Here is a 24,829-nt window from a genome sequence, read left to right as displayed (position 1 = left end):
GATAAAAAGTCTCCAAATTTTAAACGCCAATACCTCGAAGGCAAACACATGTGGCTTGAGTCGTTTTGCTCTGCAACCACAAAATTGTCGATAGAAATTAGCAGAATCTCTCTACAGCTCACGGACAAGATCTGAATCACCAATCCTTCAAGAATATCGGAGTATAGAGATATTCTACCGAATCAAGACGAGCAAAAATCCTATCGTCCAACAAAACCTGAGAACCTTCTCTCCACCTCGTGTTACCCTTCAGGCCGGAACTCGCCTGCCCCTAACTGTGTACGCCGCAGTACCCGCGAGAACCGAATCTACTTCGCGCATACATTAAGCCCCTCGCCGAGAAGTGTCTTCCAGGTATCCCCGCGAAAGAGATACGTTATTTCGTTAAATGATAGGTTCGTCACGCCGAAAGCACCGTGTTTGCGCAGTAATTTCGCCGTGATGAGCAGTTTAGCGTGCGACGCACGTGTTGAATCGTGTTTCGCGTGTCCGTATCAAAGCGAAACTGGGGCTAAAAGGGCGAAATAAAACGCGAACAGTATCGCGATAAGAGAAAAAGAAAACTCTCCCGTAGGGTGTGTGCGGGATCGTGCAAGGGGGTAGGCGGAAGGGAGATAGGGGAAGAGGAGGGGGAAAGGTGAACAGAGGAGTGGGTTGGAAAAGAAAAGATAAGTGACAGAAGATAAAGGGGCGCCGAAATGGTACCGCGTTTGATCCATCATCTCCTTGTCTGCGTGCAATAATTGTCCCTATTGTCTGTGGCACTGTTCTCACTGTTTGCCCCCTTCCCTCCGCGCCTCACAGCCCCCCTCTATCCCGCCCACACGATTCTTCTGTTCTTGCGTTCCTACGGTTGCGATCCTTTTATCGTTCAGTTTCTCGGTGTCGTTGCTTCGCCTGTTTCAATTTGTATGTCAATCTCTCGTGTGACTGAGAGCTACCCGATGGTATCGCGGGGCTCCATCGCCAGGTGCTCACGCCTCGAGTATTCTAAAACGGAATATATCTACATGGAATTACACATGAGACGCGGGACGACCGTGCCAGACGATTTTTTCAGGGACGAATCGACGGATTCGTCGGTGCCCCGCGTTGGAGGGACACGCTGGATTTCGCGTGTGTAATTGGGGACACGATCGGGCACCATGTGCACACGCCCTGGTGCCTAACAGAGCGTCGATATCAAAGCTTGAGAGGGCTCGTGTGCTACTCGGGGAAAGTGTTGTTCCGTTTGTTGTACTCGCTGAGTGCTTCGTACGAGCCAGTTGGTCTTGGACCCTACAAGGGGCATGGTTGGGGGGATCGAGTTTGGATCTGAAGGGTTCTATGGGGATCGTTTTTCTGCGTCGATTGTGGAGGACCTCTTCGCAACATGGCGTTATTAGGCGACCGTTTATGCGATGGTAGATTAAGTATATGGAACAGTAGATAATACTGTTGATCGGATTTCGCGATTTGCACACCACTGGCAAATCTGTATTCAATTGATCCATCGTAGTGTCTTTGTGAGTATTTTGGTGGTACAAAGGATCATGCGTTTGAAAATTATTAGCTAAGCTTGGATGGAAAATATAGTATTATTTCGCTATAGATTCATCATTACTTCTTAGATTGTGGGGATTGTTTTAACCCTTTGCTTTAGCCACATTTTTTATTAAATAGCGATGTGAAAGTGTTCTGATTTAGGAATATCGGGAATATTTTTCTTACGTTGTATAACCTTGTTTTCATAAACACAAGTAGAGAAATGGAGCGTAATTAAAAATTTATTTCACCCTCCAGATATTACAAGGTGTATGTAATTGTAGATATTGTGTACGTTTTTGTGTATTAAAATTTCAAACAAAGGTAACAAGTTCTAAGCTTGTATCAAGCAATGATTGTGCAGTGATTTTATTAAAATCTTATTATGAACCGAGAGATTAGCATAAGTATGGTTCGTGAATTAGAAAATTCCAGGGTGCTACTCAGTTACATTATTTTTATATTTCTAACACTTCCTATATCTTTAGTGTACAATATTTACTGAAAAATAATCAAATACGAATTTATTTATTTTGTGGACAATATGTACTGTATCTGACTTAACGCTGTACTCCGTCATTTCATGCTATTTCTACAAATTGAACATGATCAACGTTGAAGAATTCTCACACGAGTTAGCTCATCTTCCCTCAATTAACAAACTAATGCCACTATCTCTACCACTTCTTGATACATCCATCAAAAGCCCTTTCAAAGAAAACCCTTTCTTCATTTTCAGTTTCACTTGAAACCAAAAATCGTAGAGTTCCCAAAAACAGTGCTTCAATTCCAACAAGAAAAAAAAAAGCTTCCAGCAAAAATGTCAGACTATTTGTAGACAGCTTGAACCTATTTAATTCAGCATCCAATCCACTTGGAGCAATCGAAACATTCGAAGCACATTTCACATGCAAAATTCCCGAAATTTCGCCAGTTTCTCGAGTGGTTCACACGCGCGTCGATCGAGATCTCGGAATCGAACGTGAGATCGCGTGACCACGGAGGAAAAGGCGCGGGGTGCAGCTAAGTCTAGTTACGCGCGGAAGAAAGGGTGCGGGGGAGGGAAGTGGGACAGGAGGAGGGGAGGAGTGTATGTCTCTGTATTGTCGCGAATGAGACGATGGGGGAGAGAAGAAAGCGAAAAAGATAAACAGAGTCCATTAGGCCGTGCATGCGACGGGCAAAGAGCGCAGACAATGAGGGTCAAAGGCGCCACTTCTCTTGCCACGTTTTTAGCCGGGCGATCTTCATTCTTTGAGGACTTTGTTCCGCTGCCGTGGACCCACGGGAAATTCTCTCTGTCCGAAGAGGCCGATCAAACAGTCATGAGTATTACCTACAGGAAGCTCAGCCCCGTATCGTCTTTATCCTCTTACGATGGGAACGGTGGCCCCCGTCTGGCGGGCATTTTGCGCGTAACCGACCGCTTCCAATCGACGTAATCGATTTTTCGGCCTCCATCGACCCCTGCGACCTCGTGTCTTCATACGCGGTCGCCCCTGAACGGAGCATTCGGATTATTCGTCGTTGCATGCATGTATGTAGCTGCGTTTTCCAGTCTAGAACAGGGTTTCTCAACCTTTTTTTACTTGTGACTCTCTTCTGATTGATCGCTTCTACGAACCTTCTCGCCTTCTCTTCTATTTCTTGTTTCCATCTTTTCTTTCCTTTTTACGTGGCTCCAAAAGTTCTGTGTTGAGACTCCTAATGCCACGTTTACATTGGGCAACTTTTGGTCGATTACATCCTTGTTCAAGCTGAAATTGATCAAATCCGATTTCAACCAAGTTAAAACGACAATTTCGATGAATTTTAGATTGATCAACTTGGTTGTCTGACCAAACATTACCTAATGTTAACGTGCCATAAAGGCCAGATCTAGGGGAAAATAAAAATTTCTAGAGAACATCTTATGAAGTCTTTAATCCTCAATCTGTTTTACACTTATTAGTACACTATTCAAAATAATTAGAAAACTATGCATTTGAACTAAAGAATCAGTATTTTAGAAATTTTTCATGTGACTTAACCTCTTAAAAAATTCTACAGTATTAAACACGCATATAATCATGCTTTTTTATGCTTAATGTTTTATTCATTCTGTATAATTTGACATCAAATTAATTCTCTAATCATAACATCTAATTATTTTGAGGAGTATCATACAATATAACCTATTAATTGAATTCTATAACAAAAAATAATTAATAGTACATAGTACTTATATGCAAAATTGCAATTTATTAATTTATTCGTTTCTATACATCACCTATGAATGATATTCTCATTAAGTCTTGAATTTATATTAAGGAACTCGAATTTGTGTTTAAATTTAATCTTAAAACTGCATTTGTGCTTTCCTACCACCACCCAGATTCCACCACATTTCCTTGGCCACAAGGGCCAACACAAATTAAGAACTAAATCAACTAAAATTCTGACGCGTATCAAGAAGTATCCTCACAAAACATTCCCCAACCCTTATCCAGAAACTAAAAGCAAAACGCGATCCTAACCTCCACCGCGAAGTTCACTTACGACAAACAAAATGCAACCCATAAAAATTCCTCCAGGCCGAGGGAAAGGAGTACGTACCGCGTTTACTCTAATAAAAAAAAAAAGGAGAGAAAGAGAGAGGAAAAGAACATAATCATTTCCGTCCAGGCCAGAAATACGTAGTCATTGAATTACGCGCATTATGAAGCGCGGTTTGATTACTCGGCGGAGGCGCGCATGCGCGGCCGCGTCAAGTAATAATATCAGCCCTAAGGATATTCAGCAAGATTTTTCCGGAAGGCATCGAGCATAATACGCATGGAACGCGTACATTCGATAAGAAAGGGCAATACGAGAAACTATGACCGAGGTTGCTTTGAATGACGACTCGCCGGCATGCTCGAGCGAATCGAATCGCGCTCTCCGGACACGGTTCTATCCCTCGGGCTTGTACAACGATCCCGTTAACGAACGACGCCATTAAGGGCGCATTAACATATAATTTTCCGCGAGAAATTATAGGCGACTCGGCTGAGTTGGCTCGCACGGTGTTTATTATACACATCCAAGAGCAACAGAGTGCCCGGTGTGCACTGTCGATCGAAGCGGGACTGAGCGAGCAAGGTGAGAGAGACGGGGGAGGGAGAGGGAGAGAGAGAGATTTTAAGCCGACGCGATGTGTTAGTGCATTCATGCGAATCCATATTGAGAGGCCAGAAACACGCGTACATGTATGTGGGATCGCGTGCGGCGGCGAGATCAAACGGAGATCCTCCTTCTCTTATACCCTCTCATCGTAATTCTCCCTCTTTCTCCCCTCGGCCGCCTGGCCCTCGTGTGTCTCCTTCTCTCTTCACCTACGACTCGCCTCCTCTTCTCCTTCTCCTCCTCCCATCTCTCTTTCTCTCTCTAACCCTTCTCCATGCTCGATCTTTCTCTCGCTCCCGACTCGCGCAAGTGGTACCGATGCATTTGCTATATAGTTTCTCACTTTTGCTCACAAATGGTCTTTTCGTAACTTGTCTCTTTCTCTAGCCGCTCGGTAGACCGTTTCTCGCCGCTATCCGTCTCTTTTCGTTTTATAATTTCCTGTTCCGCTCGTGGCCACCTCCTCGCTTCTTCCTTTTTCATTATCGTCGTATCAATTTAGTCGCGCCCGACTCCTGATCCCTTTGCCCGCCCGAAACTTCGCGTTTGCCTTGGATTTAGAAAAATGAGAACCGACGATAGGTGGATGTAACTAACATTCTCGGTTTATGGATTGCAGGTTAATTAAATTTGCAGTTTTGAATATTCCCGCGATGTGAATTTTATTTTTATTATCCGGAGCATGGAAATCGTCGCTCTGTTAATTGTCTTGTGTCAGACGTCACGGGAAGGTTGCAGTTAAAATGGCTGGATAGGATAAGTCAGTACGGCGGCTTGTAATTTACCTGAAGGCAAATGGTCGTTTGGCAGCGACTTCAATCGAGTTTCATTGAACACGGAATTAAGGAAATCGTCTGGATCGGACAAGGGTTGACGATAGACGGAGATTTTCCTTTTACTTCAAACTTTTACGTCAGGAGCTTTTACGTCTTTAAGTAGACATTTGAATCCCTTTAATTCAGGTTTAAAAGTCTTTTTGCGTAAAGATAACGTTGAGGAGAAAATACGTACTCTTTCATCACATAAATTTTGCTTAAAACGCCCAACAGATCTTGTAGAGTTTCCAATCTTAAGTTGAGTAAATTTTACAAATTGTTCGATTTATATTTAAATACTTTGAATATAAAAATCATAGAGAAGTATAAATGGGGCACCAATCGGTAGTAGTAACGTTCTGCAACGCTAGATGGCGCAGCATTACCGATTTCGGTTTTCAGTATGACACCGTTAATCTTTTCAGTAAAATAAATGTCGTGAGAACAGGTTGTTTGAAAAACTGACCCAGGTAGTGCATCTCATATTCTACTTTATGTTATCGCTGTTATTAATATTGCTCCATAAACAATTACACCATGTATAAAACATGTTTCATGCATTGCAATTTAGTTCCATATTCATAGTTCAGATCCTCCACAGTCTCTCGAAGATTCAACACCTCCAGGAGAAGCATAAACAACATAAAAGTCTCAAACACCCTATCACTTTCACGAAGCACTTCCGGTTTCATTCGAATTTCACCGATAAGTATCTGCAACTCCTCGGATTACCATCATTGTCGTCGCTTTGGCCAACTACTTGCTTGAATTCGTGAAAATCCTCGCGCTTCCGCAAGAGTTTTAAAAGCATGGATAGCTATATAGTATAGCTCAGAATTTGCCCTTATACCTGGACCCTACCACTTTTTTGTCCTCCGTCCACCATGGTCGGGGGAGGTAGAGAGGGAGGGAAGGCCTGGCGAGAGAAAGAGGGAGAGGGAGAGAGGCAGTTGTGGCCGTAAGGGAGGTGTGGCAGAGCAAGAAGAAAAGAAGAGGAAGAAGGACGGTGTAAGAGCGAGGAGGAAAGCGAGGGAGAGAGATAATGCTCGCTCTCCCTTGGCTCTACGGTCACTGTGTAGTTTCAGTCTTACCGTGTACGTTGTAAGGGGTACAGGTCTTCCTCGGCATCCTTTGTCGTATTCACATTTCAACCGAGCCGTTCCTTCAGCCCCTGTTTTTGTGCTCGTTTCACCGATTCGGTACGAACGAAAAAGATTCCACCGAATAAAGTCCACGTCCAGTGATCGGGAAAATACCGACGAACGCTTTTAATCGAATCGTGGACACGGCTGCGTCGCGCTCGGCCGTTTGTTTGTGACTGAAATTTAGCGGTGAATGGATAGATGTATTCGAATAATTATCGACACAACCAAGTGGGACCGATCGTTCGGAACAACGTGCGCTTTTTCATCGAAATATTTTGAACCAATGCGCGCTTGCGACTGTGACGAGAGGACGTGCAATCTCTTCGATCTTTCACGGAAGTGGACAAAGTACGCTCGCAGATAGTGGTTCCAAAATATATTCTTCTTTACTAGAAGACGTATGTGTGCATCGAACGATATGGAAATCGGTGGGAAATTTGAGCGACGTTGTCACGAACGCTGCTCGTAAACGTAATCCGAAATGAGAAGCTGAGATTTTGCGAAAGTAATGGCGCGTAACGTTCCCAGCGTGGGCAAAAATGTTTCGCAAACACGAACACGGTTCCTGCTAATCCTTTGCACGGCGAGAACTTTGTGATGTTTCGCCGAGCGAGCGCGGGAACGTTGAATGTTTCATAGAACTTTATTTTTAATATTTATGAATTTAAAGGTGACCAGCCATAACCTCATTTGAAATTCGGAATTTCTTCGACGTAACGCCAGTGGATACCAGTTTCGTCTCGCTCGAAGGATTTCGTGAAAATAAAGTGCGCCGATGCGACTGTCATCTCATGGAAGCATGGCAAATGATTTTGAAGAAACGTGTCGCGTTCCGCTTCGCTTATCTCGTGAGATGCGCGACTGTAAACAAAGCAAAAAGAAGCGCCAAAACGGACCGAGGCGAACTGCCAGAAGTATACGGTGTTCAGGATAACTTGGATATTTTTATTCGACGAATTCCGTCTCTGAGACTTCCTGCCGATCACCTGGAAACTATAGTTCCTGCGAGATTGACGCAGTTCTTCCGCGTGTGAACCACAATTGTGATTTTTCCACCCCGTCCTGCTAGATGTCGTTCGCGTACAAAGGAACTTTCGAATTCTAAACCGTACTTTTTCGATACGATTTTCATGGAACTACAAATCAACAAGTGCAGCGGCGATTCGATTTTCTGGAACGAGTGTGTGCGCGTGGTTTGTGGACTTCTCAAGTAAAACGTAAACAAATTTTCGCCTTGGAGGCATGTAAAATATACACAGTTAAACGAAACGTAAATATGAAGAATGTCCAGCGAAGTGAACGTATCGATGTATCGCTACGGAAGCAAGGTATTAGTTTTAGTTTGAAAGTTGGTAATAACCATGAAAGGGACGTTAAATAGCATATACGTTTTTCTACTTCTTGCACTGGTATTGCGAAATACTACGTTAAGTGTTAAATTGATGAATTCAAAAAATTAAGCAAATTTCACTAGCTTTACTTTTAATGCTTTACTCTTAATTCAACCATAATTTTACTTACACTAAAAAAATACTATACACACAAAGTATCAGGATTGAAAATTTGTCTAGTTGCAAATCGACTTGATCACCAAAATTCAAAAGTGATACAATTTTGATAAAACTATCCAGTTTCTTGATATAGCAGAAGAAACTTCATCTATTTATTATTTATATACACTCAAAACCAGCGCTTCATTAATATTTACTGAAACTAGATTTCAACTTATTTTCTCCATTAAGTTCACATTAATACACAATATTTCCTTAACAAATAACATAACTAAATACTTTAGTGACCACCTATACAAGATGATCAATTTATCTGGAAACCCTCCGAGTGTTGGCAGCATTTATTCTAAATACTGTTAGCTTTCTAAGTACTGCCAACATCCATTAGAGGGTTTCCAGTTAAACCGATCACCCTGTACCCCAACAATAATTTTTAAAAAATATCTTCATTTTCATTGGTACAGTCTAACAAGCACAAGCAGGGGTACTACGCCACCAAATTTCTCAATTTCCCTAGATTCGGAAGCTAGTGGTTTCTCTAAAGAGTAGAACTAAGACGAGACTGACGTTAGGTAATTGGAAGCATATGCTGATCCGAGGTAACGAGTGAAGGTCAATCGAAATTAAGAGGAGAAAGGCGGGGCAACGAGGAATCTTGATACGTCAGTGAACATTCTCGTAAGCCTCGATGGTCGAGGGCCGGCGGTCGACGGTCGCGGGCGGTCGTGACGGTCGACGACCGACGGTCGGTGTAGCTGCCGGCCGAGAGCGGTCCCTTAGAAGTTTCTTTGAAAGATTCGCAGCTCGCGAGGCATAATACCACTACATAAAGTCATCTGGCGATAACGGTGACACGCCTTTGACCGTTTCCGCTCGGTCTTTCACCAACAAATCCTTGTCGGTGCTTCAAAAGACTTTAGAAGCCGGCGTTTATGGGCCTGATCGGAATCATTTCCGTTTTGACCTGATAATATTGCCCCCTTCTTCCATTTTCTCCCCTGCATTATTAAATTGATAATCATATCCAATGGAGAGCCGATACAGTATAGGTTTCCTTTGTGTCTCTGGAAGAGAATACCCGTTCCATGGTATTAAGATTGCACGGTCCACTCTTCGCTGTTCTGAATGCTTCGGGCTGGGGTCTATACAGGCGTTTCTTAACCCTAACTTCGAGGGTCATAAGTGCCCTCAGACGGGGCAAGGGTTGATCAATGCCCTCTTCGTGTCATTGTCAAGAATCTCTCTTGACCGATACCGGTTGATAAGGAAACTCTGCTCCTTGTCGGATGTTGATTACCGACTAACCGTAACGTATCGATATTTTTGGTCCCGTTCATCTGTCAGTCACGAACTTGTCGAATCAGTAGATAGGAATACTTGCTTAAGAATATGTTTATTATATATCGATTTTTACGATTGGTCAAAAAGTTGTAGCCTAACATAAATGCGTCACCAATTTGATTAATTGCAGGCCTGGGGAAAAATGCGTAAAACCAATTATAGGTTATGTTACTAGCAGTACATTTGTGTGAAAGTGTAAAATAGTCGTTGCCTAATTAAGTACGAAATGGTTTTCATTTTTTTCTTTTTTTTTAGCGTTTTTAGCACAAAAAAAATATTTGTACATGAGACATAAGGATTTTTATATATAAGCATTGGAGATCGTGGAAATATAGATTCCGCGTGTATGCTGGTGCCCCTAAAGAAAGTTTTATTTAGTCGTAATGACGACCTCCCAAATTAATTTCTGGTTTCCCTTAACTTGCGGAGCAAAAAGTTAACGAATCGGGGCGAGGGTCGATATAAGTGGTAACATTCCGTTTAACGTACACCCACTTCCACTTGTTGTCTGTAACAAATATTTTGCTAACGATTATTAAGAAGATAAATAGCAGAACACGTTTCGTTATTATCTTCAGTGTATACATTTGTATTTTATTATGCATAAAATTAGAACTAAGTCTAAGTTCATTTTCTTCTAATTTATTCATGTACGTATGTTTAAATGACAATAGTGCCGCTAAAACTATCGCATTAACTGCTCTAGTTATTTTCAAACAATCATGGCAAAATTATAAAACATAATTGCATGTTCGATTCACGCAACGTCGAGTTTGAAGGTCAAGAAACAGAGAAATAATCCAAACCGTTCCAGCGTCCATTTCCGATGCAATCTGTTACTTCGAGCTTAGCCTTAGAACTTTCCTAAAATTTCCCCCAAATGAAGGATCAGAGATCTCTGCGGTCGCACTAACGAAAGTTTCGTAACTGTCTGCCGCGCGGAAAGGTGGGAGTCAGCGGTGTAGGAACGAATGGAGAGTCGAGGAAGATAAAAAATTCGAATTATGCTCTGTAAATCCATGTGGAAATTTAAATGGTGGCCGTAAGAAAAGCATAGGAGTCGTCTGAGACAGTTCCTCGGTTGGCCGCGTAAAAGATTTCACCGAGGTTGAAACAGTGCGACCTGAAGGCAAGGGAAGGAAGAAGGTGACGCATGAGAAGGATCGTCGGGTGGGTCGGTAGAAAACTTACAGGTACCGCGACGGAAGAGGGAAAGAGAAGAAGAAAGAGAGAGGACGAGTTGAAAGGGTTAGCTGAATGAGCGCCATGTGTGCTTTTCTCGTTTGAGGAGCTTCGGATTGCCCAGTGCCGTACTGAGATTTCTTTGAGCTGCTGATCTCGCGAATGGCTTCAATTTACCGGTACCTTATCAAACGCGCGACATCTCCAACCGCACGCCATCGAAAACCAGGAGCCATTGGCGAGCTTTCCCATCTTCAATAGAGAGTACACTCGATACGCAGGGGCGCTTGCCACTTGCGCATGACGCGACATTACCGACGGAGCAGCAACAGATTCCACGAAAGATAGTGCAGAGTACAATTAGGAACACAGAGAAAATCTTCCAAGTTCAAACAGTTGAGAAAAGAAAGACGTCGAAACGTTAAACAGAGGACTGAAGCAAAGAAATAAAGGGAAGACCGAGGGATGTCACTCTTCCTCCCCCCTCCAGGACTGTTTCTCGGACAGTTCCGAGTGGCAAGCTGGGATTGCCGACACGACACGGTAATCTAAGTTGTGAAAAAGAGGAAGAAGAGCTGGAGACATAGAAAGGGGGAGCGAGGGGAGAAGGTTAAAAGGAAGAAGTGGAGGAAGAAATGGAGAAGAAGTAGAAAGAAACTGAGAGTGAGTAAGTAAGTAAAGTAAGAGGGTAAAATAAAAGAGGAATCGGAGAGCCCTTTGGACGCGGATCAAGGAGAGACGGAGGGCGACGTCGGGGAGGGGGGAAGGGTCAAATAAGGTGGACCGCTGTTGGAGTCGAAGAGGGAGGCCGCTCAAAGTGGACAGAAAGAACGAAAGAGAGACAAAAGGGAAAAGAAAACGAAGGAAGAGCGAACGAGCGAACGTGTGCGAACGCGCGGGCGCGCACGAGCGAGAAGGAGGGACGGAAACAGAGACGGTGGAAAGAAAGCCACGAACGGGACGGTACAGGTAAAAGGCAGAAGGAAGACGAGGAAGGCGATGAAGGAGAGAAAAAGGCAAAAAGGGAGACGGAAGACACAGACCTCGCCGGCTGGTGGCTGGCGGTTGGCGGCATCGCTTGATGTACGTCGGGTCCGTAATTACAGGTTTTCGGAACGCCTCGCTCGGCGAAGCACGCTCTTTGAGAGCTGGGGCCCTTCCCTCGCCTCGCCATCTAACCTGTGACTCCAAAATACTTGCCATTTCTTCGATCACTTTTTCTCGGCAAGAAAAGTATCGCTAGCATCTGGAAATGTTAATATGTTCGGAAGAATTCGCCCAATGGAAACCGTTCTTTCCCTTCTTTGACCTTCTGCCGCCCTCGTGTTTGTACCTCCTACGATTCGGCTCTGAAATTTAGTTGGTTTTAACATCATTAAATTGTGATGTATCTGTTGTTATTATATTTTAAGTAATATATTTGGGGAGTAATAGGATGTCACAGAAGTAAGCTAGTATTTTGTTTCTCAGCGATGCAAACTTTGTACACCCGGTATATATGAAAGTTTGACGCGCATACGCGCCGTGGTAAACCGCGTAAAAGACTGTGCAATGCGGTATACTCGGATTCGATGCGAACCTGTTTAATTATGATCACTGATAGCTAAAAAAATATAATTGATAGTTTCAAAAATCGATAATTAATGATAATACGGAAATTTTATCAAAATTGTCACATTCTAGTATCGTAATGATTCGATGTGCAAATTAAAAATCGATATGAAAGTTTTTTGGAAAAGAAATTCAATAATATTTTCAACTACAGTAACTGTAAAAACTACTTTTTTTATATTCTTTTTCCTAGTGATAACAGAGTCAGTGTTTGCATGAGAAACGTATCGGATATCTTACCGACTGATGAAGTCATTTCTCAAGATTATAAGGGCACTGAAAGAATTAAGCATTTTAAGAAACATTTTACTTTTTATTTTTGTTAAAAACATACTCGATTCCGTTTTTACACAGTAATTAGCTCCTTGAAAAAAAAGTGTAAAAACTGCAGTGCATATAAAAAACTGGAAGTGGTTCCAGAAGTGAGAACTCAGTGTATAAACAATACATTATTTTCAAAGGAATTCTTTTAAAAGCTTTACTTACAATTTTTTTAAATTTTTAGCACGCAAGAAGTGTATGTATCTGTTATAATGCATTTTCTTAGATAAACCTATTTAAAAGAAGATGATTATAAAAGCAGTATCTTTGGTATAAGTGTAAAATCTAAAAATTATTTTTTAAATAAGAGCTTTTTTTAAGAGTGGAAGTTTAATGAAAATTTTTGTTAGAGATCCGTGTTAAATTAAAATAAACCATACAAGGAAAGCATTTCTTGAAATTGAATTAAGTGTATATTCAAAAATATTTAAAATGAATATCACAGTTCGCATTGAAATGCAATAAAAGAGAAAGTTTTTGAAGCATGTGGAATAGGATCATCGGAATACCATCGCGAAAATCACGGTATTGTGCGTTTTAATATCTGGGGATTTGCAAGAAAACCCAGAGAAATATTTTTCATCGAGTAAAAATGATGCGAATAGAAAAGGGATTTAAATTCCGGACGGTTGATACATTTTTGCACGCTCGAAAAAATTTCAATATCTTGGAATATTCTCCCGTGTGACTTCTTAGTATTTTATTCGTCGATATCAAACAGCTTGTGGTATGCGGGATAATGCCAATCCAAGCATTTACCGACCAAGCGAAAGGAGAATACGTAGCTTCGAGATGAATTTCATACTGATCGCATCCAGATGGCTTTCTACAATTCGGGATTTAACCTATAACTTTCACCCTCGCATCACTTGAATATTTCTATGGTTATAATGCAAGACAACGTAAATCGTATTTTCACAAAATTTGAGTTTACATCTTAACTGAAATTTGCAAGATAGAATTTATATTTTTAACAGAAGACATAAGTATAAAATAAAAGTACATAATACAGAATTTTAAAACAGAAATTTTAAAACTTCGATCCTCTGTTTCTCGGTAATAAAAATCTGTCATTTGTACTGATTTGCCTTACAACCACACATATCTCAATAAATTTCAATATTTTATTTAAAAAACACCTAATTCCATAATTTTGTAAAAGTATTTTCATTGATATAATTCATAATTAAGTACTGGTAGAATTTGAATCTTCGAAATATAATAATTAAAGAGGAGTTCCCACTGTCTACTTGAAATATTTCAAGAGCTAAAGTCTTCAAGCCCGTTCGAACAGGCGAGACAATGGTCCTGAGTGCTTCACCGCTATTGAAAAAATTTGAAGAAGACAGGCGTGAAATATATCAGTCGTGTTCACGTAAAAGAACTTAAGCCTCTATTCGAAATTGAAATTCAAATGAAACGAAGCTTTCCACCCCGCATAAAAATCTCCGATATTATAGACAACAGCCCTAATAATTCTTCATGTGACGTATTTCTTTTCGACATACATAATTATATATCTCACGGTACCGTGGTTCGAATAACGATCGACATCATTAAGCAAGTAGAAAATGAAGAAGATATTAGGGAAGTGTGCAAGGTACGCGGCCGAAATTATTATTCTCGTACTTTCGTCATTATTAAAATTGACGATTCTAATGAAGTATGCTAGACTGAACGGAGAATTACTCTTGCACTTATGTCTCGACTATTCACGTTATGATTAATGACGAAGCACTCCTGTTTAAAAGGACGGACACTTTTGTCTGATTCCAGCACATCAGTAACAAATCTTATTTAATATCGAATCTTTTTGGAAGCTTTGTTACTGTACCGAGCGTATTAATTTCTTGAATATTTTCAAGCATCATGCATTTATTATTCTTTTCTTTGAATTGTCGACATCTCTCCGGAGATTAAAAATTTTTGTTGAAATTGTTAAATTTATATTACAAACACGTATCATGATAAAGAGGAATTGAATTCGCAATTGGGTAGATTCTTGGTTCGAGTACAGCGCCAAGAATCGTAAACCAAAAATTGCTGGACCGGTACGAGTCTGTTGACTGTCGGTAACTGTACATACAATGGGGTACATATTTGCTTTAGATCAATATCTTTCTGAAAGCATTTCTGACGTTAATTTAAACTCTATTACGTATCTTATTGCAGAAGAATTCTTTTTTGAACATATTAAGAAATATGTTTGTCGTAAATGATTACGGTGTCTTTGAAAAAATGGGGAAAATTGTTTCAAATAAGTATTATTGGATTTGCAGGTATTTTTTTATTGAGTTTATTTGAATTTATTTCTTTTAAGGAGGAGGAGTCTAAAAGTCGTTATTCTTATTTTTCTTTTTTAGGCAAATTAGTAGTAAAGTTGCATAAAAGAATTTTTATTTTTCTCAGAATAACGATTTTACATCATTTTATTAGAGGTACCCTATATAATAATCTAAATTGTAACTGGTGCCATCTATTAGCAGGGATGGAACGAAAATTGTAAATAAAACTCGTAACGATTTTTTAGCGAACTTGTATTGTGGTGTTACAGGTGGTTGCAGTTATGTACATTCATTTTCTCGAGTGATACTATATTAATTTATGTACGTTAGCAAATTAAATATTTTCTTATTAATTTTTTAAAGTGGTTGTAGATTTTGTATCAAGGATTTGTATTTTATTTATGAAGTTAAGTGACATGTTAGCTTTTAGTTATATTCATTCTTTAACTGTAGTCAAATTTTAAATCCTTTTATTGCTATGTATGAATAATTAAAAATATTCAATTGTTTAAATAACTATAACTCTCATACAACTGTTTAGATATTTTATTTTAAACATTTTGGTATTTTATTTGTTAGTATATGGTACTATCATGCATATTAGTTATTTTTTAATTCATTAACTTTACCTTTTACAAGCAATATTCTTGAAAAATGAATATATTACTTTTCTTTCTTTTAATGGAATATTTAAATGTTATTTTTATGATGTTAACTATTTTATTAGTACCAAAGTGCTAGGTGATCCTTATAAAACACTATGTCCTGAAAGACAAAAACAAATTGAGATGTATTACCAACGTGCCGTAGTAGTGAAAATATCCTATCTACGTATTCATATTGCATTTTACTGCTATTGTATTTATGTTTGTGATGGGTATGCCAGAATTGTGCGCTTTACAATCTGACAAGACCAGATATTGTATCCCTACTCCACCCTTCCTGTACCAATGTGGCGTCGGTCCTGGTCAGGACGCAGCCTTAGCTCAGTTTGCCTAGAGACGCGTCCATAGTGGTATCGTATGTTCATTTTGTTCTATAACAAAAGAAGTTAAAAGGCAGTAGTGGTAGAGGTCAATAAAATTGTGAAGAGTATAATAGATCCTAAACGGCTGCACAAATTTCAAGGTCACTTGTAGAAAACCGCTGGCAAAATGGTATGTACACATCTTTTCATCCCCTAGCGCAGGTAAATGTGCGGTGAAGTGAGATGATTCATTATGACAGCTTTTCATTTCATATTTTTCCCTCTTGCACAGGTAGAGATCAGATTTCTGTAGCTATGTGGAGATTTTATATATTTCACTTTTTATACACGTGTAGTATATTTATGCATACATTGCAATTCAGATTTTACTATTTAATTTCTAATGATTTTGTCTGTTATATAATGTAAAGCATTTTATTGTAGGAATATTTTTTATACATTATACTTGATAAAAGTGTGAATGAATGTAGATACATTAGTCTTTTTATTGAAAATAATGCTTATTTTAAGAATAGTTCAAGGATGAATTATCTGTTGCTCTTATTCAAGAATCTAATATCTCTGAACTAGACCTCTTAATTACTGTAAAATTTATATTTATATATATTGAATGACTTCTAATAGCATTTATTGTAATATACAAGAATAATGATTCAGTATAGTGTGATACAGAATAATGATTCTGTAGTTTATGTCATTGTTGAATATATTTTTAATGCAACTAATAAAAATAAGTAATTGATTTACAATATTGTAATTGGTATTGTATATAAATAAGGAAATAGTACATGAATAGCCGTAACAGGATCCTTATGAAATCATATTTCTATACCTCATCATAACAAAAGGTTGAGCCTTAGGTATATAATAGCCCTTTCTTTGTATAGGATACCTTACCCTATGGATCTATTAATATCTATCCACCCTGTCAAAATAAAATCCTATCTACCAGTGAGTTTTATGTTAAAAACCAAGCCATATTTGGGGTTGTCTGTAGTGTTCGATGGATTGCGTTATAATTTTTGTCGATCAATACCACACAAATGCTCTGCGCGGACCAATAGGGACATATAGAGAGGCATCTTTCAATGCGCAGACTGCCAGGAGCTACCCTACAGTTTTTCTGTCAGGCTCCGCCCTTAGAGTTCTTCCACATAGGAAAACCATCCTTAGGTGCTTAATTGGTACATGACTCACCACAGGGCTCGATCGATCCAGTATCCCCGGCTAGGTCTTTTGTTCGAGTATTCAGGATTCAGAATATGCCTTTTCTATTGTATGCCATGACGTATTGAAGTACGTAGGATTTGAAGAAACCCCTATGAAAATTATGCATTCTAAAATAAAATATGCTTTCTACATAAACCTTTTTAGTCATACTTTTTACTTTATTCATATAATAATAAAATTATATTCAAAATCATAACTTCATTTAAAAATATATAGCTTTATTATACATATATATTAAGAAATTCTATCCATAATAATTAATTTATAGATAAATGTTTATAAAGAAAAATTTATTTGTTATAGGTTTGGATTAACCATGTCCACTAAGAGGCGCCGTGGGCCTAAATTAAATATAGAACGTAAAATAATACATGAAGGCCATAATAGATAGGATGAGTGGATCTCGACAGAGCGAAGCACGTTGCTTCAATGAAAACTCTCCACGGCCACCAGTGCCTGGTAATTTAATTATTTAAAATTTTTAGATGTAGATGAATAATATAGATGAATATAACATTAATTCTCAACTTTTTATTGACCTTTATTTTGTGAATATAAAAAACAATACTTTACAATTAATTTATATTTTTTGTTTTGACAGTTTAGTCTATTTAAAATTAAGGTTATCTTTATATGAAACTACTATGTTTAGTACAGTAGTAAATCAACATAATATATTATTTATAGGAGAGGAAACAGGAAACTACATCAGCAGGTTCCGTCCACAGAGTCCAACTCTGACCCCTAGGCGCTCTTCTCTTGCAACATCAACTGCTTCAGGTTGCGATGCTTCCGCACCTTTGGGATTTGAACCGGAAGGCTGCTGTAGTACGACAACTATGGAAGGTGATTCACCGCCTGCTTGTTTGCGGTGGGCCAGGAACCTGCATTCTTTGCTGCAGGATCCAGTGGGCTTGGAATTGTTCAGAAAATATCTGGATCAAGAAGGCAAACCTCATGCGAATCCTCTTAACTTCTGGTTTGCCTGCGAGGGTCTCAAGGAACAAAATGATCCTGAAAGGATACATCAATTGGTTAAACTTATCTATAGAAAGTTCTTCCTCAAGTCGCAGTTAGCTATACCAGAAGATGTACGGAAGGAGGCTAATCGTCGGGTTAAAGAAGGGCGAGCGGACGAGAAAGTGTTTGATGCTGTTCAGTTGGAAGTTGAACGTCTCATTAATGAGACTACATATCCAAACTTTCTTCGTTCTGACATGTATCTCCAGTACGTTCAATCCTGCCAGAACCCAGACTCTGGTGGATGTCCAAGTTCAGGATCCAGTCGTGAGATGTCTGTTTCTTGTGGGCCAAGCTTATTGCCCACTGTCCATGAAGACAGTGAATTTGTTAGTTCCGTTCATAGCTCACATTCAGCTAGTGAAACGCCTGGGGAATTGAGGGGTGAGCTGAGATTGACCAAAGATATGCTTATGGCTACTCAACAAACTAGAGCAATGGATCTTCGACCAAAGCCAGAAGCGTATGCTGGGTAATATATTTTTTGTACAACCTATGCCTTTTATTTAGAATGTTCGTTATTTAGAATGCTTAAAATTAAATTTGCATTAAACGCTTTATCTAGCTGGTATTTTTGAGCTTGTTGTGTGAATTTTTTGTAATGTTTTGTAGTGTACAATATTTGATATACATGTACAGCATTTCTAAAATTGACTACATAACCAAAGATATTATGATCGAATATAGTATACCATATGAAGAGTAAGGGGAAAAACCGAAAAATGTCGCAAAATATTGCGAAAACTAGTTTCTCGTTTGTGCGGATTCCTTCCCAGTTTTCTCCTCCCTCAAGTTTTTTCTTCTTACTCTTCTTATGAATGTCTTAATGTACTCCCGTGTTTTAAGTTTATAATATCTCCATCAAAATATTTTCCAATTTTGTGTTTGTTTCTTTGGTTTGATTTTTTGCGTGATGCTCGTAGCGTTTACTTGCAACATGGAGCTAGTCCATATCATATACTCGTACCCAGACTGCACGCACAATATTCCTCATACAACCCAGTATCCAGACAGGATTCAGAACTTCAAAGCTTGAGCAGTGATGCACGAACAGAATCTGACAATATGTCTCTCACCGATTCATCAGTGTAAGTTTTTTTTTATTTTATTTCATGTATAAACAGTAAATCTTTATTTACTATTAAAAAAACACAGCTATAAATAATATTTTTCATGTATTTTAGATAGTTTTGTAGCTTTATTGTGTACATTATTGTATATATATATTTTTCTATAATTTTATTTTGTAGTTATTTTATTTTTTAGTTTAAAATTAAAGTTATAACTTACTAATACAGCAGTAATTACTATGTTAAGTATTATAAAAATTGTTTCATCTATGTAAATAATTTTACAATTGAGTGTTGAATCAATGAATATGACAATTTAATGTTTGAATATGTATTGATTGTTATTGTTTCGAATGATACTTTTAATTGATAATGTTTCATATTATTCATTCTATAATATATTTAATCTAAGAAATTTGTTAATAACTTGGTCATATTTTTTGCATTTCTTACAGTGATGGAATGTCAATGGGTAAACAACGAAGTAAAAAACAGTATATGAGACAATGTAGAGCAATAAAAGATTCAGCTAGTTTAAATCGTGACCCAATGGCGCATCATACTATTATCCCTCGTACACAGCGGGTTCCGCGTGATCTTATGCATCCCTTAAAACCAGAAGAATTCGCGCAAGTGCTTATCGAGAAATTAGAGAACGTCAAGCGCGAAAGAGAATGTCAGGAAAAACTTGATAGGCATTTGCAAGAGAGTGACTTAATCGGTAAGGATGTACCTTCGGAGATGCCAAGTGGAGCTCCGAAAGCTTTGGCTGATGCACTGAGAGAAAAACTATTGATAGAAGAAGATAACGATCAAGCAATTCTGGACCAACACGTGTCACGCGTTTGGTCCGATTTGACGCCTTCTCGATCTCCTGGACTTTCATCTCCAAGACTGCATTCGCCTGAAAGAAGACGCTCTACGCACAATTATCCACGACCGTACAAACAAAGAAAAGAGAAGGACGTATTCTCTACGTTTTCAGCAGATAGCGGTAATATTCACGATTTTCAAGAAGGCAGCGATCTTGTCGGAGCTGGCTCCATGAGTTCATTAGGATCTCACTTGCCGAAATCTAAATCCGTGCCATCTGATTATGCCGATTCCCTCCATAAACAAGATCTGTATCTTCAAGGTACGTATTATTTATTTGTTATGTATTCCTGTATTCATCAGTTATTACACGAAACATTTTTCTAGGTCATGATCAAAGATTCCGAAGGTCGGACATGACTAGGAGATCAGCCACGAAGAAGTCTATGACAGAATTAACTGACAGTGGTGTAAGTGTTGTTAGTGACGCACCACCGTCGACCATTAGCAAAGATAATCGTCTGTTGTCGTGGCTCAAAGAGAGTGATAAGAAATCAGACATTAAACACAGTCGTCATGGGAAGAAATACGGATCTCGCAGTGGTTCTTTAGAGAGAACAAACAGGGAAACGTGGGGTGTTCCTGCTCAACCTTTCGTTGCTGATCCGGGGATGCCGCCTTTACCGCAACCTCATACAGTAAATATTATTCAATAATACGTGTTTCATCAAATTGTTTAATTACCGAATAACGTTATGCTATTTTAACAGGCAACCCAGTTAGAAGAAGCTAGGAGGAGGTTGATCGAGGAAGACAGAGCACGTTCCAGTTGCAAACAACGTCATTCTAATATTTCTAAGCAATCAGCATACGAGCCTACCTTGCAAAGTCAATCTTATGCCCAATCGAACCAATCAACGTTAAAGAAGACAAGACAGGATATAGGAGATTTTACCACCGTTGTGTTCAGTTTCTGTGACGAACAGTTTCCTTATAGGACTAAAATTCCTGGTCATAACGTCACTCTAAAGCAATTTAAAGAATATCTTCCTAAAAAAGGCAGCTATCGGTAGGTAGAAACAGCATTATTTAAAGTTGTTCCTGATCACTGTGATTCTACATACAATTTATTTCTAGATATTTCTTTAAAACCGAGTGCGAGGACTTGGACACAAAAGTTATTCAAGAAGAAATAACTGATGATTCTGAAGTCTTACCGTTGTGGGAGGGTAAAGTAATGGCGCAAGTGAAAGCGCTCGAGTGATAGACTGAAACAAGAATATTCTCAATAAAAAGAACGTGCTAACTTTGAATAAGTGCCGCAACTAATTTTATTTAAGAGGACCAGCATTCTATAGGAAAACTAATAAGGCGATACTCGGTGTTAGTTTATCGAAGAGTTGCTAAAGCGGTTTCTTCCGCTTAAGTTAACCGAGCAAGTGCTTTTAATCAATGAAACAGAAAAAAGAGAAATCTGTTAAATAAGCAAAACCGTTACGTTTATTAAATAAAGGAAGAATAAGGGAAACAAAATTATGCTCACGGTAAATGCAGATGTTTTTGAACATTCATCTTTCATTCATGGTACTTTTTTACAACGAATTTACATTTCGTTCGATGCTTTTCTTTCATTTTAAGAAAACGGTTCTTCCTAACCACATTGATAATTTACACTTGTTTGTTCATGAATTTTCATTATGAATTTGGTAATGAAAAAATACGCATCTCGTGTCGCTACATTGTAAATAATTTCATATATAATTTTTTTTTAATAAAGAGCGTTCCTTTTTATAGCAAAGGTTTTGCTAAAAAGTCAAAAGAACCGAACGTGATTGCAATTTGGCCACTTTTTGTCCACTAAAATTAGACAAATTGCAATAACGTTATGCACTTCGCCGAATTCACGAAGGCCAGCATTCATTTCAATAAACAGAGATAGATTTCGCAGAAACGGAATACCAACGCGATCGCAATTTGGTTATCACCGATCAATTTGGACAAGATGCAGTAACATCAGAAAAACGCTGTACATTAATTGAATAATTTCTTCCTCTTAAAGACTTCCCATAGTTTTCCAAACGACTGTACAAAGGCCCGCGTAGTTCATCGCCTTAGTAAGGTCTGTATAGGCCCTAGATTTACATAGGAAAGGACATTATTACAAATTAGTTTTTAAGAGGATATATTACGTGCATTATGAATACACACGTTCTGTTTAATATACGTAATATATCGCGGATTCGAAATACCGTGAAACGAAAAAAAATATATATTACGAATACGAATCATGTTTTGTCGTACCACCGTTATCACCCATTTAACATTGTAAAATAAGCTCCTGTGCATAACGTTGTAACACACATACTGGAAAAATAGTACACTCAACATGCAATTGGTATCGGGAGAGGGAGGGGTGGGAGGGGTGGGGGAAGAAAAAGTTTTTCAATGGAAAAGAAGGAATCATTAGTGTCTAGACCGTAACGATGTTTTATCAGGTGCGAAAAATTGTGCCTTTTTAGTGCAGTAAGATCGAAATAAGCCTAAGGAAAAAAAGAAAAAAATGGTTAAGAGATACTTATAAATTGGAGACCAGCGGGTCTAATATCGAGAGGATAAATTTGATACACTGAGCGTTTTGTATATATTTTTTTCCAAACTTCATCTCGTAGTCTTTGCAAGCTTAATCATTAGTATCGTTAACGCTAAAGAATATTATCGACGTCGTTATTTTAAACATTTGCGTTTCGCTATCAAATTCTCGACGATGTAATCTATCGTCGTTCATTTTCTTTCTCTTTAATTGATTCTTCTGTTCGGAAATGAATTATATAAAAGAAAAAAAAGATTGAACGTGTGATTAAATCTTCTCGAATGGCCTTCGCGTAACTGGTTCGATTCTTATATAGTCGTAGGCGCTCGCTTCCTAAAACTGATTTTTAAACAATTTTGACTAGAGACGGAGAAAATGTAGTATCTACATTAAAACAAAAGAAATGAATTCATTGATGCCGAGGCTGGAGGCGATGCACCGTGGCTGATAACGATTTATTGTATGTAATTGATTATCTTTAATTAATACCACGAATGATAAAGTGTTCCTGTACCTAATTAATTAATAATGATTATTATTGTATATCAAAAGTATTGAGAATAATAATGCCATTTTCACTGGATTATATGACATCTATCGTATCATGTTATTTTGAAGAACACCTGTATTTGTATTAATATCCATGGAGTTGTGAATTTTTAGAATTTTAGTTACAGATAATGGATTCAGAAAACGGAACGATGGAGTACGTATAGAGAAACCTAAAATCGACAGTCCCTGTATCCTCTCATCATGTAGATATAATCTCTCATAAATTGTGATGTAATTGCAGGAACAACTTCAAACGTTTATGGTACTTTTAATGACATTTAAACTTATTTAAGTTATAGCTCATATTTTACTTGTTTCTTTTGTGGTTACTATATATTGTTCGTATTGATCATTATTACAGGTACGAAAGAATATATTCTTCATTCATTTCACGACAGAAATAACAACAGTGGATTAGTTCAAGGCGAACGTAATTCGGTTTAGTGTCTTTAACAGAAGCATCTGATGCATGCGTAATTTTGAAGAAATAATCTCGTATCCTTAAACAAGATTCGAGTTGACTATAAAATAAGCGCGAAGAAAAACGATGTGAACCATCGTATCATTTTAGAAGGAAAACTGTGATAAAAGTATAGTGTTTTCTACAAAAATCGCAATATTAGATATTGTTTTCAATATTATCATCAATGATACTCACAATTATTACGTAAAAATGGAAATATACAGAAGTTATACATGAAATATTAACTTCTTTAATTATGATTATTGGTTTAAATATATCAAACATTAATTTCTTAGAAAAACCAATATGATTACAACATTAAAATAAGTATGGTGGAGCTATTTTCTAGTGCTCTAGAAGGACATAAATCATAGTCAATTGGGCAACACATGCTTTTCAACTTTAGTATTCTCGGTGAGCCCCTATTCCATGTCATACATAAATTGTACCGTGACGAAAATTGTTTCATGAATGGAAAGTAACGTACAAAAATGGTATTTTTCATTATCTCATTTTTACATTTAATTGTCAGCTTTATTTCCTTATCTGATAGTTTAATCTTTACACACAGTGTCTACAGTTCCAGAATTCCAGCTACAATATTCCATGGAAGTATTCACTTAAGTTGCACAGATTTATATCTTCTTTCTTTTTTTCTGAAATTTCATGTAAATATGTAAATAGGACTTCAGATTTGTAGGACGCAACCTTGCTACTTTTAGACTGCAAAACGTCCAGAGTTCAGACCTACCAGGATGTTTTATTAGTGTTATAAAACGATGATAATACTGAATTTACGGAAATAGTGATAATTACACAATTGTTTCGTAACAAGCAGTGTTTTTATTCCCTCTTAGATAAAAACACTTAAGGTACTTACGCTTCTACAAATTTGAGGGAAGATTACAGACACTAATCAGTCTATCGTTAATACTGTTCAAGATCTAATTGTATGTTTACAGATTATTAAATCACGTTAATATTTCAAAGACATCAAAGCCATTGATGTACTGTCTCTATATAATGCGAGAAAATAACAGTAAAGTTACGTATCTCATCAAACAAAATTCAATCCAAGTTCAAATAACATCTTAAGTCACGGAAAGTCGTACGAATTTAATCAAAATCATCGCAGGAAACGAATATTGATTATCTAAAATGGCTTCAGACTCGAAGCTGTAGAGATTAAAGTAAATCCTGTACATAAAAGAAGAAAAACAATAT

The 24,829-nt window shown here is 38.1% G+C and overlaps 1 protein-coding gene across 3 annotated transcripts in view; it reads left to right on the top strand.

Moving 5' to 3' along the window:
• The window catches only part of Axn (protein axin), a 32,454-nt gene extending 10,049 nt beyond the window's left edge, over positions 1-22,405 (top strand). Inside the window, exons 2-9 of one of the 3 annotated variants that reach the window (XM_076387516.1) lie at positions 17,401-17,556; positions 17,785-18,589; positions 19,041-19,205; positions 19,643-19,908; positions 19,987-20,322; positions 20,388-20,698; positions 20,771-21,069; positions 21,138-22,405. In XM_076387516.1, coding sequence (XP_076243631.1) covers positions 17,469-17,556; positions 17,785-18,589; positions 19,041-19,205; positions 19,643-19,908; positions 19,987-20,322; positions 20,388-20,698; positions 20,771-21,069; positions 21,138-21,264 — 2,397 coding nt within the window. In that variant the 5' untranslated portion in view covers positions 17,401-17,468 and the 3' untranslated portion in view covers positions 21,265-22,405. Of the gene's footprint in view, positions 1-17,400; positions 17,557-17,784; positions 18,590-19,040; positions 19,206-19,642; positions 20,323-20,387; positions 20,699-20,770; positions 21,070-21,137 lie in introns of all 3 variants that reach the window. The other 2 variants (XM_076387515.1, XM_076387517.1) reach the window with 2 other exon arrangements.
• The last annotated feature ends 2,424 nt before the right edge of the window (positions 22,406-24,829 follow it).

The sequence above is a fragment of the Calliopsis andreniformis genome, chromosome 10 (genome assembly GCF_051401765.1).
Source record: "Calliopsis andreniformis isolate RMS-2024a chromosome 10, iyCalAndr_principal, whole genome shotgun sequence".
Classification (NCBI taxonomy): Eukaryota; Metazoa; Arthropoda; class Insecta; order Hymenoptera; family Andrenidae; genus Calliopsis; species Calliopsis andreniformis.
This window is presented reverse-complemented; position numbering and strand designations above follow the sequence as displayed.